Source organism: Labeo rohita, chromosome 8 (genome assembly GCF_022985175.1).
Source record: "Labeo rohita strain BAU-BD-2019 chromosome 8, IGBB_LRoh.1.0, whole genome shotgun sequence".
In the NCBI taxonomy this organism is placed as follows: domain Eukaryota; kingdom Metazoa; phylum Chordata; class Actinopteri; order Cypriniformes; family Cyprinidae; genus Labeo; species Labeo rohita.
In genome coordinates, this window is record NC_066876.1 from 1,859,677 (window position 1) to 1,878,980 (window position 19,304).

Here is a 19,304-nt window from a genome sequence, read left to right on the forward strand (position 1 = left end):
ACACACACACACACACACACACACACACACTAACTCACTCAACTACAGCTTTTGTGAAATCAAAGCATCATGTAGATTGCAGTCACATGTTTCCTCTCAGGGTTTCATCGTTTTGACGTCTCTCTGCACTCAGACACAGAGCAGATCTGTTACAATAGCTAATAAACAAGAAATGTCAGATTAGGGCTATGGATTTAATTAATCACAGAGCTGTCATTGATTAATTATGATTAATTGCACCGGACATTAAATGATTAATACAATTTGAAATCAGAATAAAGCAAGTATTCAGTAAATAATGTTTGTTTAATATGATATATTTATATGACATTGATACCATCAAGGCTTGTACTGCCAATACCAATTCCAAATTTTGAGAATAAACTAAACTAATTACAGACAGTTAACAATATATTTGCATAATTTTTAATGTGTAATAGGGAAACTGCAGGTTATCAGACTACTGTAGTTGTTTATCAGTATACACATCAAGATACACAACCAGCAGTCATCATCCCATAACCCATCATAAAACGTTGCCTTTATTCAGGAGAAATTACTCCAGATGTTTGTCTTTTTCTGTCTTTGTCATTTGGAAGTGTATTTTTTGCATTAATTTCCAATTATGAATACATAATACAATTGCTAGTCCAAGGATTTAGTATTAGTATGTGTCTGTGAGGATCGATCGATCAGTGTTGCGCTCAGATCTCGTCTGTGAGATGGCCAATCGCATCATGCTTGTTGCAGTCAGCACTCATTTTATGAGTGTGTTTGTGCAGTGAACTAATTTACATAATTCATTGTAAGTGAAACAACAGAGACAATGTGTGCAAATAAACAACACAGTACAGGTGCATCTCAATAAATTAGAATGACGTGGAAAAGTTAATTTATTTCAGTAATTCAACTCAAATTGTGAAACTCGTGTAGTAAACAAATTTAATGCACACAGACTGAAGTAGTTTAAGTCTTTGGTTCTTTTAATTGTGTTGATTTTGGCTCAAATTTAACAAAAACCCAACATCTCAACAAATTAGAATACTTCATAAGACCAATAAAAAAAAACATTTTTAGTGAATTGTTGGCCTTCTGGAAAGTATGTTCATTTACTGTATATGTACTCAATACTGGGTAGGGGCTCCTTTTGCTTTAATGACTGCCTCAATTCGGCGTGGCATGGAGGTGATCAGTCTGTGGCACTGCTGAGGTGGTATGGAAGCCCAGGTTTTTTTGACAGTGGCCTTCAGCTCATCAGCATTTTTTGGTCTCTTGCTTCTCATTTTTCTCTTGACAATACCCCATAGAATCTCTATGGGGTTCAGGTCTGGTGAGTTTGCTGGCCAGTCAAGCACACCAACAGCATGGTCATTTAACCAACCTTTGGTGCTTTGGGCAGTGTGGGCAGGTGCCAAATCCTGCTGGAAAATGAAATCAGCATCTTTAAAAAGCTGGTCAGCAGAAGGAAGCATGAAGTGCTCTAAAATTTTTTGGTAAACGGGTGCAGTGACTTTGGTTTTCAAAAAACACAGTGGACCAACACCAGCAGATGACATTGCACCCCAAATCATCACAGACTGTGGAAACTTAACACTGGACTTCAAGCAACTTGGGCTATGAGCTTCTCCACCCTTCCTCCAGACTCTAGGACAGAGGTCTCAAACTCAATTCCTGGAGGGCCGCAGCTCTGCAGAGTTTAGCTCCAGCCAGCTCCAACTCACACCTGCTTGGAGTTTCTAGTAATCCTGAAGACCTTGATTAGCTGGATCAGGTGTGTTTGATTAGGGTTGGAGCGAAAATGTGCAGAGCTGCGGCCCTCCAGGAATTGAGCTTGAGACCACTGCTCTAGGACCTTGGTTTCCAAATGAAATACAAAACTTGCTCTCATCTGAAAAGAGGACTTTGGACCACTGGGCAACAGTCCATTTCTTCTTCTCCTTAGCCCAGGTAACTGTCAACTAGACAACTGTCAGATCAGCAGTCTTCCCCATGATTGTGTAGCCTAGTGAACCAAACTGAGAGACCATTTTGAAGGCTCAGGAAACCTTTGCAGGTGTTTTGAGTTGGGTTGTCACCATATTCTAATTTGTTGAGATAGTGAATTTTTGTTAAATGTGAGCCAAAATCATCACAGTTAAAAGAACCAAAGACTTAAAGTACTTCAGTCTGTGTGCACCGAATTTATTTAATACACGAGTTTCACAATTTGAGTTGAATTACTGAAATAAATTAACTTTTCCACGACATTTCAATTTACTGAGATGCACCTGTAAATGAGCCGCAGCTTATTCTTAGTAAACTTACAGACCACCAGTCCAGAGTGTGTGTCATGTCATCTGTACATCCTACGGTACAGCAGATTTTGTACAAACCAGCATAAAAATTGTAATACTATATGTAGCTCAGATGGTTTGCTGTTAGACTGGAAGATCTTGTAGGACTCTTACGTGAAGGATATTGGAGGTAATTAGGTGAGCTTCTGTCCACTGCCAGAGGAAATGACTCCTCAGCCTAAACAGGAAACAGGAAACAGGCAGCGCTGTCAGGAAGTCTGCCATCCTGACAACAATAGAGCTCAATGTGGCGTGTGATAGCAGAGATGAGTGTCTGAAGAGCGGGCCGGAGGAGCTCATCAGCAATTCTCACTGTGACCGTCACGTCTTCAGATTCAAACCTAGCTGCGCTGCGCTCTAATGAAGGCCCGTCACTGACCGCCACACACTCAGAAACACTCACACTCTGCTACCGTACACATTACTGGCTGAATGTCATCAACAAACGCCTGGGTCATTTTCATTGTTTGATATACGATATTATTATTAACCATTAAAATGTTTAATAAGACAAATTTCCTCTTTCAGTCTTGTGGTTTTGGGGTGAGCTGTGGCTGTGTGTTTTGTGACGCTGCTGTGGAGGCTGTGTGTGTGTGTCAGGCATAGTGTGTGCTAATCATGTGCTTCTCTCAGAACGTGGGGATCCTGATCAACGGCAGTGTTCCAGATCTGCAGGGTCTGCAGGTGGAGTGTTATTATGGCGTGGGAATCGCCACAAACGCCACTGTACATCTGGACTACGACACGGCCCAGATCCAGACCTGCCCTCTGCCGCCCACTCGCATGTATCCCACAATCCCCTTCGGCACAGGTACACACACAAACGCAGCTTGCTGGTCTGAATCTTTGAGAAATAATTACAGCTTAAGTTGTTTTACTTATATAAATGTTCAGTGCAAGACAAAAGCACCCAGAAACACACAATATACAACCTTTGCCATATACAGTCATGGCCAAAAATATTGACACCCTTGCAATTCTGTCAGAAAATGCAACCCTTCTCTCAGAAAATTGTTCCAGTTGCAAATGTTTTGGTACTCACACGTTTATTTTTTGTTTGTTTGTTTGCATTGAAACAACACAAAAAACAGAGAAGAAAAGTCAAATCTGATACAGTTCCACACAGAACCTAAAAATGCACTGGACAAAATTATCAGCACCCTTAACTTAATATTTGGTAGCACCCACTTTGGAAAAAATAACTGAAATCAGTCGCTTCCTGTAACCATGAATGAGTTTCTTACTCCTCTCTACTGGAATTTTGGACCACTCTTCTTTTGCAAACTGCTTCAGGTCATTCAGATTTGAAGGATGTCTTCTCCCAACTGCTGTTTTGAGATCTCTCCACAGGTGTTCTATGGGATTCAGATCTGGACTCATTTCTGGCCATTTCAGAACTCTCCAGCGCTTTGTTTGTAAACATTTCGGAGTGCTTTTTGAAGTGTGTTTCGGGTCATTGTCCTGCTGGAAGACCCATGACCTCTGGTGGAGACGCAGCTTTCTGACACTGGCCACTAGGTTGCGCCCCAAAATTTTTTGGTGATCATCAGATTTCATGATACCTTTCACACAGTCAACATCTTTGAACCTCCACCATGTTTGACCGTAGGGACTGTGTTCTTTTCTTTGAAGACCTCATTTCTTTTTCTGTAAACAGTGCCATGATGTCCTTTACGAAAAAGCTCTACTTTTGTCTCATCTGTCCACAGTACGTTCTCCCAGAAGATTGTGGTTTTGTCACATAAGTTTTGGCAAACTCCAATCTTGATTTTTTTATGCCTTTGTGTCAGCAGTGGTGTCCTCCTGGGTCTCCTACAATAGTGTCCCTTTTCATTCAGATGGCGACGGATAGTGCAAGCTGATACTGTTGACTTTTCTTTTCTGTTTTTTGTTTTAAAACAATAAGCACATGAATACCAAAACATTTGCAATTGGAACAATTTTCTGAGAGAAGTGTTGCATTTTCTGACAAAATTGCAAGGGTGCCGATATTTTTGGCCATAACTGTATGTTGTTAGCAGATACTGAGACATTATTGAAAATGAGCCCAGAATATGTTTAGAGTCTGATATGTAGCGTATAATAATTTGTCTGTGTTTAGATCACGTCATCGTCCCCGTAGCCATCAGGGTTAATGGTGTTGCTGTGGTTTCTGGAAGTTTCATCATTTACGAGTGTAAACGAACAGGACAAATCCACTCCAAAACTGCGTGAGTAAGCACACACACACACACACATACACATACACATAGTCAAGGCATTACTCACAATTTCACAATTACAGCTATAAAATTATTTCATGCTGTTATGGCTATGACCAGAATCCTCACAGTACAAGATATTTACATCATGGTAATGTATCTATGTTCCACACAAATTAGTACACTGTGGTGCAGTGAAAGTATAGAAAAATCTTTGCCCACACTTCTACTGTCGCACCATATGTGATATGATCATAGAACACGTGCTTCGTTCAGCACAGTCTTCAAGAGTGACTTCAGATGGAAATAACTGTGTAAAGTGCTGCATGTCAGCCAGGTGTGTGTGAGTTCATTTACATGCGGGCGTCTGTGAAGGTGATAATAAGCTCCGGGCCACAGGAGAGGCAGTGCAATGTATAACTTCACATCTATAACAGCATCATCCACATGTTCATGTCGTTTAGATCATTCACACCAGTGCTCGCTCTTCACACTCATCGATATATGACTCTCTCAAACGCTAAACCAAGCGCAGATTCTCCACCGCTGACACCGAGCACATCACACGACTGTCAGACTGTCAACCACTGATGCAGACTCTAGAAACATTCCACAACATAAAAATATATATATATGTTACTTTACAAAATCATGAAATCATAAAACAGATTTTGAACATGTTTTGAAGTGTAAGTGTTTTTAACAAAGAGGGAAGGACTTTGTGTTTGTGATAAGGGTGTTTAAGATGAAGTCTGGTTACTCTCTCTCTCTCTCACACACACAAACACACACACACACACACACACACACTGTCGGCCCCCCAGAGAGACTCCCAATCAGACATCAGTCACTCCAGCAGGAGAGATACAGTCTCTGACCGCAGTAATACCCCACTCACTCACTCACTCACACACACACACACACAGAGCAGTGCTGGAGTTTATCTTAAACAAACACACACACTGCCTCTCTCTCTCACTGATAGCGGCGTAATGAATGCTGGGGTAATTGTGTGGCTCTGCTGACGCTCATCTGTGTTTGTGAGGATGAAAGCGTCTCTGCTCCTCCTGCAGACACACAGCACTGTTTCACCGCCCCTGTCTGATCTCAGATCTGTTAGTCAGCATGTTTCACACGTGCACACTTTCACCACTCACATAAACTGTGATATCTGTGTAGGATGGTCAGCAAGCGGTTTTCAGGACTTCAGTTATCTGGATTTGTCCACACACACATGAACACTCTTCTGGAACTGTAATACAGCACTTCTCAAAGTGTGTGTCGCCCACCAGATTTATTTAAAGGTTTAACAGAGGATGTGATCAAAAAAAGCACTGCTGTAAGAAAACACTTATGCTTCCATATAGAGACAATAACTACTTCCTGTTACAGTTTGTAACAATCACTAGGACCCATTTCTCAGTACTTAGGTCACTCTTTTAGTGAGCACAACAACATCTATTTGGCTGAACTGTGGATCATATATCATTGCTTTGGCACAAAATACATTCAACGAGTGCAGCTTTCAAATCACAGGAATTCATTTCTCACTCAGGCCAGTTTGTAACTTTACATACTTAAACTAATGTTCAAAGCCTAAACACAATAGAAAACGGAATACTTTGCTGTGTTTCTACAGTAATATTGAAACATATTCCAAATCTAAACAATGAAATAATATCAAACCCATTAGATGTAGCCACAGACAATAACTAGAACAGTAATAAAGATATTGTTTAAAAATAGTCCACAGCACAACTCCAGTGATAATGGCACAGAGGAACAATATCACTGAGATATTAAGAAACAGTTCTGAAAAATGTGTCCTAGTGATTGTAAAAAAACAATTAACAAACAAAAAAAAGCCATAAGCAATGATGTTCAGAATGCTGCTTTTCAGCAAAAAGCCACGTTACACAACCTGATTAATGGTCATATGTAAATATTGTCCAAGCTGGCTGTTTTATATGAATTTATTCTATCTGACCGGTAACAGTTAAAGCATCTTTCACCCTCAGTGAGGCGTGAGCAGCGGATGAGGTTGTTTCTGTGTGTTTGTTGTCCTGCAGGTGCACGAGCTGTCTGAGTACGCCGTGGCGCTGTTACTGGGACCCGCAGCTCAACATGTGCGTTTCCAGCAAAGACAACATGCCACGTCTCCTTCTGGAGGTGAGCCGTCACACATGTCACAGCACAGCATTCATACAGCACCATACACTGGGCTTTAAATGAAGTCAAAGACATGATTTAAAGTGTCAGATGAGACAGAAATACCTGCAGTGTTTATACTGCATATCCCAAGGTCAGGCCAAAGAAAGCATCATAGATTGATTCTCTGTCCAGACCCTAGTGAGGTGTCCATCTACACCCCAACATAGGCTTGATGCATGTATAATACGTCCTTTACCAGAGAACACAATAATCCCAGCATTCACTGCATCAAGCTCAGGGAAATAGTTCATTCAAAGTAGTGTTATACTGAAATCTGTCTGCTTAATCAATATATTTACTTTAGACCTAAGCCAAAATGTCACGTGAGGAGGTCAATGTAGTATTTTTTTTGGCTTTTTCAACTTTTCGCTATAAACCCAAAAGCATTTTGTTATTCAGTCCTTCATTCAGTGACATTTTGACTTGTGTCTAAAGCAAACATATTGATAAAGTAAGCAGATTTCAGTATTACACTTAACATTTCTCCCTGGTCTGAAATTATTGCTCTGAGCTTTTTTGGCAGTGCTTGCTGGGACTGCGTTCTAATACTGCTATAAATAAAGACAATTTGGAAAGTCTTAATGTGTTAATGTATGTATTTCTCTGTTCACTAGAAAAATGAATGAAACCCAGAATAACAGTCAGTAAAGCTAGGTACTTTACTAACTGAACTAAACAGGTTTAAACTGAAAACTATGCTTTTTGATTAGACCAGTGAAAATGTTTTTAAATGATAGTCATATTACTGTTTTCTGTGTACAAATGATGGTGAATCAGAGAAATTTACACACAGATAAGAGCTTAAATCACCTAAAATCCCAAAAGGGAAGTCATAAAACACAAACACATTCTCAGATAATGAATGTGATTCCCCAACCGTTCCTCTACTGTCATACATCACAACTTGTCTCTCTTCATCCACCAGACTGGATTGTAGAGCAGCCTTCTCTGTAGAGCACAACTATGATTCCTTACTGTATTGCAACAGAGCTTTTTATTTTCAGAAATGAAACAGATTGTGTAAGACAGTCTGAGGAAAGAGGAACACTGCATGTGAGACAGCTGATGTTTCACATGCTCTGACTGTGCAATGATGAACCTCATTTCAGTCTGTTTACTGAAAACACTGACAATGAGTTCATATTCATCTCAGTCACAACATTAATGTTAGTTCAACCTTACAGTGTTAATCAAGGTTTGTTGCACATAGGTTTTTCATTTGCATTAGTTTTCATGATTAGTTTTTAATTGTCCATCCTCTGTCTGAACTTTAATATGAGTTCAGTTTGAGCGGAAACATACTTCACACACACACAAATGCTTGAGCAGCTCACTGGTGGTGTGTGTGCTTCTGCTGAACACACTTACATGTGCTTCTGGTAATCAAAGGCATAATGAAGACTCAAGGAGGGCAATTCAAGTAACTTCATTAAACTGTGTTATTAAATTCATTCAGGTGACTAGCCATAAACAATCAGACTCATTTATTCAACTAATTTGCTTTACAAGATTATTTCAGTCTGTTCCACTATAGCAGTAATTGCCCAAAAATAGACAACTGGCAGCAGAAGCTGATGACTTAACCATAATACCCACCATAACACACATGCTGAAACACTGAACTACGTATTAAACTACATTATGAACTTCAGTTGACAGATGCCAGAATTCAACAACACAGAAACGTTTACATTCATGTACACTGCCCTCCAAAAGTTTGGAAACACCCTAGAAAAGTGGGGTTTTGGACAATATTGGCATGAATCCTTTTTGATTTGTGATAATTTTGCACTGATAAGGGACAACATCAGATATATTTGATTACATAAACAGTTTATACATAGAAAAAAATAAAAATTTCGATTCATCAAAATACTCACCGTTAGCAGCTATTACAGCTCTGCATAATCTGGGCCTAAATTCATTGTATTCTAAACTTAATTGGCAATCAGTTGTTGAAGCTATTAAGGTGTCCCGACCCAGAAATCTTTTAAAAACCTGGGCCAAGTTTAAACCAGTAACCAGGCATCACAGCTGACAAAGGGGCACGTCTGACTTTGACATGTATATATTGCCATTATTATGTGATCAAAATGAAAATTATTATTGCTGCTCTTCAATGATAATGTCAACTTACTTTAATGTATTTGCACCAAAAAATAATATCATCCAAAAACACACTTTGCCAGGGGTGTTTTCAAACTTTTGGAGGGCAGTGTACTTGCAGTGAGTATTTTTGGGGTCTAAAACTAACATTATAAAACAGATCAGTTAACAGATTTGAGTTTTCCATAGCCCCTCTCTGTGTATTTGCTTTTGCATTCTCATTTATTACTTACAGACACTAAAGCAACTTACAATTGAAGAAAACAAAAAGCAATTTATCATAAAGAGGCAAATAACCACAGGAAGTGCTTGCAATACAAGTTTTCACCCATTGTTCAGATTAGTACAAACTAGACAAGTGGGATTAAGGAAGAAGAAAGTGGTCAGAGATTCAGCATTCTGGATGGGGGTGGGAAGATCAATCCACCAGCCAGGAACGGTGAGCGAAAGTGTTCTGGAAAGTGATTTTGTGACTCTTTGTAATGGTAGCATGATGCATCACTCACTTGTAGATTTCAGGCTTCTGGAGGGGATGTAGATTCGTAAGAGTGAGTGGAAGAAGGAGGTGCTGAGTCTGTGGCTGTTCTGTACGCAAGCATCAATGTCTTGAACTTGATGTCGAGCCACGACCGGTAGCCATTGCAGGGAGATGATGAGTAGTGTGACGTGGGGTAATTGTTGATGAACCTAGTCATCTAGAGATGTTTCTACACCAGTTATACCACAGTAGATACATCTCTCTGCTTCCTGCCCTAGGTGGCCAGGGGTTAGAAGGGGGTTGCACATGCAGGCTTGGAGGAGAGAGGACAGAAATGGTCTAGACAGTAAGTCAAAGTGTAGCATAAGGTGTCTGTTGCTGTCATTGCTCACACGTAACATAAAGCATTGCCGCCAATGGATAGGCATGCAAATACATCTACTGTAATATAACTGGTGTAGAAACATCTCTAGTTGCCTAGATGTTGATATGTAGCTATAGATGGCCATATCTATACCTCATGAACCATCTCAGAAATTTAGCAGTTTAGTTTCAGTAATTGTTATGGCTGGACAGGAGAGGAAGTTTAGAGACAATAAATGTTAACCTTTGTTTATACAGTACAAAAGTATGATTTCAAAACAACTGCATGTCTTTCTCATTTTTATCTTGAAAATAACATGCATTGCTGAATTGCGCAGTGTAAAAGCAGACTGTTGGGAAATATGTGGCAATTCAGGAGACGTTTTGGTCAACACGCATCAGGAAAAAAAAGATTTGTTGTCCTTTTCTCATATGCTAACACTCCATCTTTCCATAAAAACATTGTAAGGTGCAGATTGTGGTGTGATTGTGTTTGTATAGCCATAAATAACTGCTGTTTGCATTTTCATTGTGCCTTCCTCCAGTGTTGACATATTCCCTCACACACACACACACACACACACACACACATACGAGACTGCTTGCATTCATAGTTCTCCAAACTCTGCTCATTACTGTTTTTGTTGGATCTCATTTGTTCTCACCTCTTGTTTTTGTCTCAGAATTCCTCATCCTGTCCCAGTATGCTGGCCTATGATGTTTCTCCACTGCCCACTGGAAGCACCCATGTCTTCTCCCTGAAGCTCGAGAACATAGAGCATGTAGGCTGTCACACACACATACACACATTGGGTTTCCATGTTTTATAGGTTCATTCCATAGGCTTAATTGCTTTTCTACTGTACAAACTGTATTTTCTATCCCCTTACCATAACCCTACTCCTAAACCTATCCCTCACAGGAAATGTTCTGCATTTTTAGATTTTCAAAAAACTTTGTAAAACATTCTGTATGATTTATAAGCTTGTTTCCTCATGGGGTCAAAAATGTCCCCACAAGGACAAGGATTTTGGATACATACACAGAGCATGTGCTAAGTAGATGCTGTTTGTAAAAGCTGGAGTACACTACATCTGCGACAATCGAAACAAAACAAGCTAAAAACATGTTCACAGACATTCATTCTGTATTGCCCCATGGACAGAAGTGTGTAACTGTCAGAGTGTTTTCTGATGATTCTTACAAACTAAGGGACGCCAGTGTTATTTTCGGTGGTAATTGGCCTGTCGTTCCAAACTTTGACTCCTTCTGTGGATCAGAAATGAGGTAGAAATAATAAGACATGAAACAGCCAGTGCCATCAAAGAGGCACAAATCAGCAGGTCAGAAGCATATGTCTCACAGCAGACCAGAGGCTTTGATCTAGGTAGCTGAAGCTAACAACTAAATCCTAACTTGTGTCGTAGTCTTTAAGCGGCTCTGACAGACTCACACAGACTGTGCTGTTGTACTGTGGGTAATGAAGGCCTCACAGCGCTTCCTCTCCGTGTGGGTCTGCATTATGACTTCCAGATGCTTCACTCATGTCCGTGTGTGTGCGTGTGTGTGCAGGTCTCCATCATGACGTCTGTGTGTGCTCTGAGCATGTTTTCAGCTGCATACAGCATGGCATGGACATTCATTGGTTGAGAGTGTGGGAATCATTTTACGATCTACTGACTGGGAATATCAGGAGTGTGATGCAACTCTGTGTGAGTGTGTGTGTGTTTGCGTGGCTGTGCTAAGAGATGTGGGCGTCTCTGCACATAAGAGCGGCTGTGTGAGGAGACACTCAGAGATCTGTTGTCTGTCTGATGGTCTTGTGATGTTGTCTCAACATGCCTTCAGTCCCTTGGGACGCTCTGATGGGATTGGACATAGCTGTGGCTCTACTCGTCATGCTCTCTCTCTGTGTGTGTGTGTAGGGCACTGAGCTGGAATGTGATTTCGACGATGGGCAGCTGTACAGAGCGCAATGGCTGGACGGGCCGTCGGTGAATTGCAGTGGAGTGACCGTAAGTTCATCCAACACATCCCAAACACATCTGTTTGACATGCACTGCTCATTCACACCATCCTGCTGCAGAACACACACTCCCAATAAAGAAACACGAGTCTGAATGTCCCAGTTCACTATGAAATACATCAGTGTGATCATACAGTGAGTTTCATTTTAACTTTAGGAGATTTAACTTTATAGTAAAGTCACCTTTATTTATATAGTGCTTGTAACAATACAGATTGTGTCAAAGCACCTTTACAGTAGTAAACAGGAAAAGGGTGTTTTGATAATGCAAAATAGTAAGCACTCAGTTTTCAGTTTAAATCAGTCCAGTTATAATGTTTGCAACTCAGATCGTTGGTTTACTGATGCATAAAAGTGTTTCATGTGTTTATGCAGCTGAAAACTACATTGCGGAGCAAGACATTCTATCTGAATCTGCGGAGAAGAGGAACTAGCACATATATAGACAGTCCAAAGCCAATGACAGGTATCAGCGCACACACACACACACACACACACACACAGATAACAGACGGTTCGCTGGTGTCCTAAGGAAGTGTGTGAAATCTGTGTAGTAATCACATTAATGCTGAGCATGTGTCTCATCACCATCAGACTGTCTGCTGCTCACACTGACTCATCACAACACACACACACGCAGCTGTCTGAATGTGGACTTTCTGTAGACTTTTATGGCTTTTATATCCTTTATTATATGCAGATAGTTACACATACTATAACCCTGTCCTAACCCTAATAGAAAACCTTCTGAATTTTTACATTACAAAAAAATGTTATTTTTATAAGTATATTCATATGTGTACCTCTTTATTCTTTTTCTTTTTTATTTAACAAATAAGGATGTCCTCAAAAGCAGGTTTTGGGAGATTTTGTCAGATTTAGCTGGGTACAAATTTGTCAGCAAAATATTAACATGAACTTCTTTTCAATCAACATCATGATTTCAAGTTAAAAATGTGCATAAATTGTAATGAATAGTCCACTGAAGGCGAGATGTGGATGAACCAAAGTGCAGTTTATTTACAGTGAAATCCAAACATAATCCAAACAGACTTGACTTGAACCAACTTGACATTAGCAGACATGACTTGGAACGGACTTGGCATGGAACAGACACACAAACTCACCAACAACAGGTACACAATTTAATACACAACAATACAGACACTGGCTACATGAGGGCTACTTATACCAAAGACATCACATGACAAGAACCAACCAATGAGCAAACAGACACATGTCTAGAGCAACCAATGAGAACATGACACAATGAACTAAGGAACCAATAGCAGGAATACATGAGGGCAAGGGAAGCAAGACAAAAACAGCATGAATCCAATACAAAATAAAACGTGAAAACATGAACATGAAACAAAACCCAAACCCCACGTTACATAAATGTGCATTGTAATAAATGTTTTTAGGAGTAGAATAAAAGAAAGATTTGTTTTATTTTAGAATCAGTTATCTTTTTAAATGACAATTTCTTATTAATTAATTGTTAAATTTACTAGAAATTTCGGAGCAAAAAAAAATTCTATACCACTTTTTGGGGGTGTGAGAAAATGTGTAAATTTTAGGTACTGATTTTAGATTGTAGGTAGTTTTTCACCATTGTAATCCAGGGTTCCCATGGGTCCTTGAAATCCTTGAAAGTTTGTGAATCTGAAAGTTTGTGTTGGCAGTGTATCTACCCTATAATGATAAAAATCCATGCAGTGGTTTTTAATTAATCTGTAAAAATAATATCCACTTTTTCTAATCGTGCCATTCTCAGATGCCTGTCGGTGTGGCGTCACACCCACAAAGGACGCTCCCACAATAGTTGATTGACATGAGCGTCTTACCTCAGATCAGCTGTAACAGTCCGACCTCCATTGTTTCGATGCCGGAGCAGGGATGTAAGTTAGACAAGAATATCTCAGATTGAACGATTGCTGTGTTGGGTTGCTGGATGTAATAATGAACATAGTGGTCGTCATTTACTCCCGACATCTGAGCCGCTGAAGATGCAGTGGATTACGTTTGTTTGTGAAGGGAATGCGCCTCCCGATCTACATAAATGAGTTTATATTTGCGCAAATCATTCGTGATCCAGCTTCACCTACAGCAGAAGTGAGTATAAGTTTTTGGGTTTTTTTTTATGAATCTCTGCAATGACCTTTCCTAATAACGTGCTAGTTAGCAAGTTTCGCGGGCTAAAGTAAACAATCTCTCAGAGCAGCAGAGAGAAGAGAGGGGGGCGGGGTGAGCAGAGATCATTTGAATTTAAAGGAACAATCCCTCAGAACAGGAAGGTTTTTTCAGAACTTATTTTGACAAGGTAAAAAGGGTGTTGTTTTACACAACCATTGAGAATTTTTAACCAAGTATATTATAGACTCTTCATTAAGACTCTAAAGAATCATATCAACTTGGTGGAAATAGGCATCCGATGACGCCTTTAAGTGTTTCCCCCATGAGGTACTGTGTTGACATCATGACATGACGTTCACACTTGCACAAAACAACTACGATGGTACCTCAAGGTTTCACAGACACACCATGAAACACTGCAAAAACAGGCTATGAAGTTTGAATAAAATGCGTTTTTGCATAGTTGTGTTTAACACATGAAAACTAACAATGTATCTTATAAGGTTACACGATGTAACCTTGCTCTCACTTGAAATGTGTCATTGCATTAAGTCCTTAAATTTGAGGGTATTTGAAGTTAACCAAGGTGTGGGAACCCTGGTAATCACCTTTGTCTTCTAGTTGACCTGAATGGTCGTGCAGTGTGACATTTGAATGAATTCCTTGTGTAATAATGTGTAATAATGCATGTGCAGTAATTTTGCTTAATTCAAAGAGAAATTCCAGCACATTTTGTTTTTGTTCATTAATGGTTAAAAGTTTTCAGACGTGTTGTTTGAGAGTTGACTGCTCTGATGTTGACTGTTAGAGTGAATAATCCAGTCAGCAAACAGATATGATCAAATACACAGATTGGCCTGCGGGCCCGTAGTTTGTTGATACTGTCATGTGCCTGTGTAGAACATTCCTCGATCCTGGGGCCTGATGTGTGTGGGACAGTGTCCCCAGTTCACCCACTGACAACTCTGCCGAACCCTGGCTGGATGTCTCGTGGGTCCTGGGTTAAAGCAGTGGTTCACACCTCTGGAAGGGCCTCAGAGGACAGATGTGTAATGTGTGTGTGTGTTTGTGTGCAGTTGAGGTGTACAGCTGCAGTGCGGGCGACAGCGACTGCTCTCAGTGTCGGGGCCGTCAGACGCAGGGTCACATGTGTGTATGGTGTGATAACAGCTGTCAGCAGCAGGACCAGTGCCACTCCATCACCACACGCTGCCCTGACCCAGAAATCCACACGGTATGACACACACGCTATAACACACACATGTTGTGTTTCCACTCTTTATGTCAGGGGTGCCCAACCCTCTTGCTGGAGATCTACCTTCCTGCAGAGTTTAGTTCCAACCCTGATCAAACACACCTGTCTGTAATTATCAAGTGCTCTTTCAGATCCTAATTAGTTGGTTCAGGTGTGTTTGATCAGGGTTGGAGCTGAACTCTGCAGGAAGGTCGATCTCTGGGAACAGGGTTGAGCACCCCTGATTTGTGTACATTCCATTAGGTGTAATGGTTTTCTACTGTACAAACTGTATTTTCTATTGCCCTGTACCAAACCTACACCTAAATCTACCCCTCACAGGAAACGTTCTGCATTTTTAGATTTTTAAAAAACTTCATTCTGTATGATTTATAAGCTCGTTTCCTCATGGGGACAAAAAATGTCCTGACAAGGACTTCGTATATGGCCATCTTTGACGGGACATTTTGTCCCCATAACATAGGGTTTACCAGGACCACACACACACACACACACACACACACACACACACACACACACACATGTCTGGTTTATTATCTTTGTGGGGACTCTCCATAGGCGCAATGGTTTGTATACTGTCCACACTGTATTTTCTGTCCCCTTACCCTAACCCTACCCCTAAACCTAACCCTTACAGAAAACTTTCTGCATTTCTTTCCGCAGGCTGGTCCCCACAATGTCAAAAATTTCAGGTTTTACTATCCTTGTGGGGACATTTGGTCCCCACAATGTAGCAAAAACAAGTACACACACACACACACACTCAAGCGATCATGAGCAGCAGTGAGGTGAGATGGAGACTTTAACTCCTGCTTCTCTGAAGTTCTCTCTAAATGAAAATCCAGTCATTGTTTATTCACCCTGGCATTTTCTGGGGAAGAAACAAAGCATGCTATATCATTTAGACAAAAGAAGGAGGCCAGTACAACAACACCAATATGATTAAATAATGATTAAATGGAACTACTGTTTAAACTTTTCTAGAGTTTCACAACAAGCTTCAACATGTGTGTAATTCTATTGTGTGTGATTTGCCTAAACTCTGCAATCAGAAGTTAGAGTCAGCTCAAAATTACACATTTAGCTTGTTGTCTCAGCTATGAGCTCCTTATTACTTTTGTAATAAATTGCAGTCTGATGTGCTCACATGGTCAAGTTACATGACACACATTAAATGCACTATAAAGCATCAGTCTTCTATATAACCGGCTAACAAAAACAGAAGGGATTGGTTTAGGTTCACAGAGATATAAACAGATGTGATTTAATAAGACAGTGTAAGGGGTAAATATGCTGTATTCCCTGAGGATTCATCGCGAGACACACGTGAGGTGTTTGGAAACAGACAGAGATCAGAGAGAGCCGGACTCTGCTTGTGTTGGCTTCCGTCGTGTTTTGCAGGAGTGGTCAGATGTAGAGCAGAGGTTCACACAGAAAAGAGAATGAACTAACCAACACGACAGAACTGAACAGCGTTGACTCAGTACGTGTTCCTGGTCTTACTGCGCACGTTTCATCAAGATGTGTTATTCTAGAGAAAAGCTATCTTTTATTTAATCATAGTCATTTGCAGCAACTGATGTCATCTAGGTGTTCATGTTAACTGACAGCCATAATAAGTAGTTAGCATACTTATCAAACGCTTCAGAGAACATGTGGTTAAAGAGAACTGCATCATTCGCAGTGTGGGAGACTACTTTAAAACTACAAGTTACACATTTTTGACAATGTTATCCTGCTGAAAAAGTTAGCTCAAGACTTAGTCCTAGCATTGCCTCACACTTATTTCGGCAGTTGAATTTGTTTATGTGTTTAAAACAGCCTGTGATTTGTGTGCTCTGTTCACACATTCTCGTTCTGTCTCTGTCTCTCGCTTCGGTGAGGGTGTAAATGAAGAGAACAGCAGGTAAAATGATGTGAAGCGGGACTCATTACACTCAGAGCGCTAATGACGCTCACGGGTCTGTTTTCAGGCCTTCATGGACCTGCTGCTTACAGCATCTTTTCATGTGTCTTTACATATCTTACTTTGATGGGTTTCGCTCTTTTAATGCAGTATTATTTTTGTGATGGAACTTTTTCAGTGCATCACTACCCAGAATTCTCTGTTGCCTGATGATATGACTAGCAGGCTGACTAGTGGTCGACTAACATATCTTTTTTGCTGGTACCAGTGTCTCAAGAGCAGAGTCCTGATATATGCATAACACCATTTAATGATGAGATGAATTTAATCAACACTTATGCGATGCCATATTTAATTAAAATATCTGCTAGCAAACAAAGTCATTATCCACTGATAAGGCACTGGGTAGATTTAGACACAGAATGATCACGTCTGACACTGGAGACGAAGCTGATCATCTTATTTGACGAGCTCCCCTGGTAAACAAACATGGCTCGCTGTCCTCGAAGGAGGCTCAAACCCGAGGCTTGGCTTGAGCTCTGAGTAAGAGCCCTTATGACTGTGCAATGTGAAGCAGAAATGAAGGAAGTAGAGGAGGAGATGACATCACATAAAAAGTGTGATGAATGTCATTGCTGCTAAGTGTGATGCTCAGGTCCAGTCATGTGAACAGCACAGGTTTGGCTCCTCTCATTTCCTTTTCCTGTTTGTCCCTCTTCAGCTCCTCCTCCCTCACTTCCTGTCGTCTCTTTGATGACACTATGGAGGAAAGTGACCCCAAAAAAAGAGCAAAGCATGTCTGTGTTCCTCTGTCATTCTTTCCTCTTTACTCACTCTTCATTTATAAGCCACAGCACTCAGGCATTCGACTTCCACAGATACAGAGAAACCTCTTCAAATGTGCTGATTCACCCGAAATGCACCACAAGTCACATCAATTAAACAGCGAAGCAGATGGTTGCAACAAGCACATTCAGTGCCCATTTTCTGCACATTAAACTGGACTATTTGCCCCTTACACTTCACAGCATCATCAATGTACAATTGATCTGAGCGTCACTCTCAGCTCTTACAGTCAGCACTGGATTCCTGTCATTTCACAATATTTCACTGTTTTTACTGTTTAAATGCAGTCTTGGAGACTTTTTTCATAAACATTAATTATTTCAGTCTTTTGACTGATGTGAGAAACATGTGAAACATGTGTGTGTGTGTGTTTTAGGTGTACAGATTGTTTATGAGTGAAGTTGTTTAGTCTGAAGCTCTAAATGACTTACCCAAACCATAATGAACATATAAACACAGTAGGTTTAATATAACTGTACTGCCAGGATTTCAAAATAAACCACGAGATGATCTTCCCACTCACTACTGCTGCGTTTAGCCCATTTTTTCTGTGTGAAACTGTCTGTGTCTGACATGTTAGCGTGTGTCTGCAGTGTGTTGGACTGTGTATTGTGTTTTACAGTTTATTTACCCATGTGTTGTGTTGACGTGCAGATCAAGCCGCTGTCCGGGCCGCTGATGGGCGGGACGCTGCTCACTGTGCAGGGCAAGAATCTCGGACACAGCGCCGCTCAGCTCAACGTCTCCATCGGCGATGTGCCCTGCAGCATACTGCCACAATACTACACTGTTTCGGTCAGGTAAATACACATCAACGACCTTTATTTGACATTATACCTACAGACATACAGTACCTGATGTTTAAGCGTGCTCGACCACTTGACTGAATGACAGATTCATCACTGAACAGATCATCATTTGGATGTGATTGACAGTTCAGACTGATGTTGATTTGAGCTTCACGTGATATCAGAGTTCACACATTTTTTACACATTTCATACTGGACACTGTTTATTGTGCAGAAGTACACAAAAGTGATTCATTTAGCCTGAAACACATTGTAGGCACAAACCGTGTTTATGCTTGTTGCAGGTGAACCATATTTAACGTCATCTGGATTGTATTGTAGTTGTATTTGTGGTTCCTGGGGGCATCACACAGCTCATTATCCAAATGACAGATGAGTTTACATAAAAACCTAACATGTGATTGCTGAAGCGGAGACGCAGCGTTGAGGTCAAAGCGTTGGCTGGGTCTTGATCTGGCGGATGTTTGTCGCTACAGGTTGGTCTGTGAGACTGGTACATCGGGGAAACAGATGAGCGATCGAGTGACAGTGAGTGTGGCCGGGACCGCAGTGGGCGTTTCAAAAGACGACTTCTCCTTTGTGGTACGTCCAAGCCTTTTGTTCTCTGTTCATTTCCATTTCACACCCTCAGAGC

At 40.7% G+C, this 19,304-nt stretch overlaps 1 protein-coding gene across 1 annotated transcript in view; it reads left to right on the plus strand.

Moving 5' to 3' along the window:
- plxnd1 (plexin D1) overlaps positions 1-19,304 on the plus strand; it is a 57,487-nt gene that overhangs the window by 13,059 nt on the left and 25,124 nt on the right. The window contains exons 6-14 of the mRNA XM_051117743.1: positions 2,967-3,144; positions 4,435-4,543; positions 6,604-6,703; positions 10,376-10,474; positions 11,618-11,707; positions 12,094-12,184; positions 14,931-15,088; positions 18,516-18,661; positions 19,147-19,252. Of these exons, the coding sequence (XP_050973700.1) occupies positions 2,967-3,144; positions 4,435-4,543; positions 6,604-6,703; positions 10,376-10,474; positions 11,618-11,707; positions 12,094-12,184; positions 14,931-15,088; positions 18,516-18,661; positions 19,147-19,252 (1,077 nt within the window). The remainder of the gene's footprint in view (positions 1-2,966; positions 3,145-4,434; positions 4,544-6,603; positions 6,704-10,375; positions 10,475-11,617; positions 11,708-12,093; positions 12,185-14,930; positions 15,089-18,515; positions 18,662-19,146; positions 19,253-19,304) is intronic.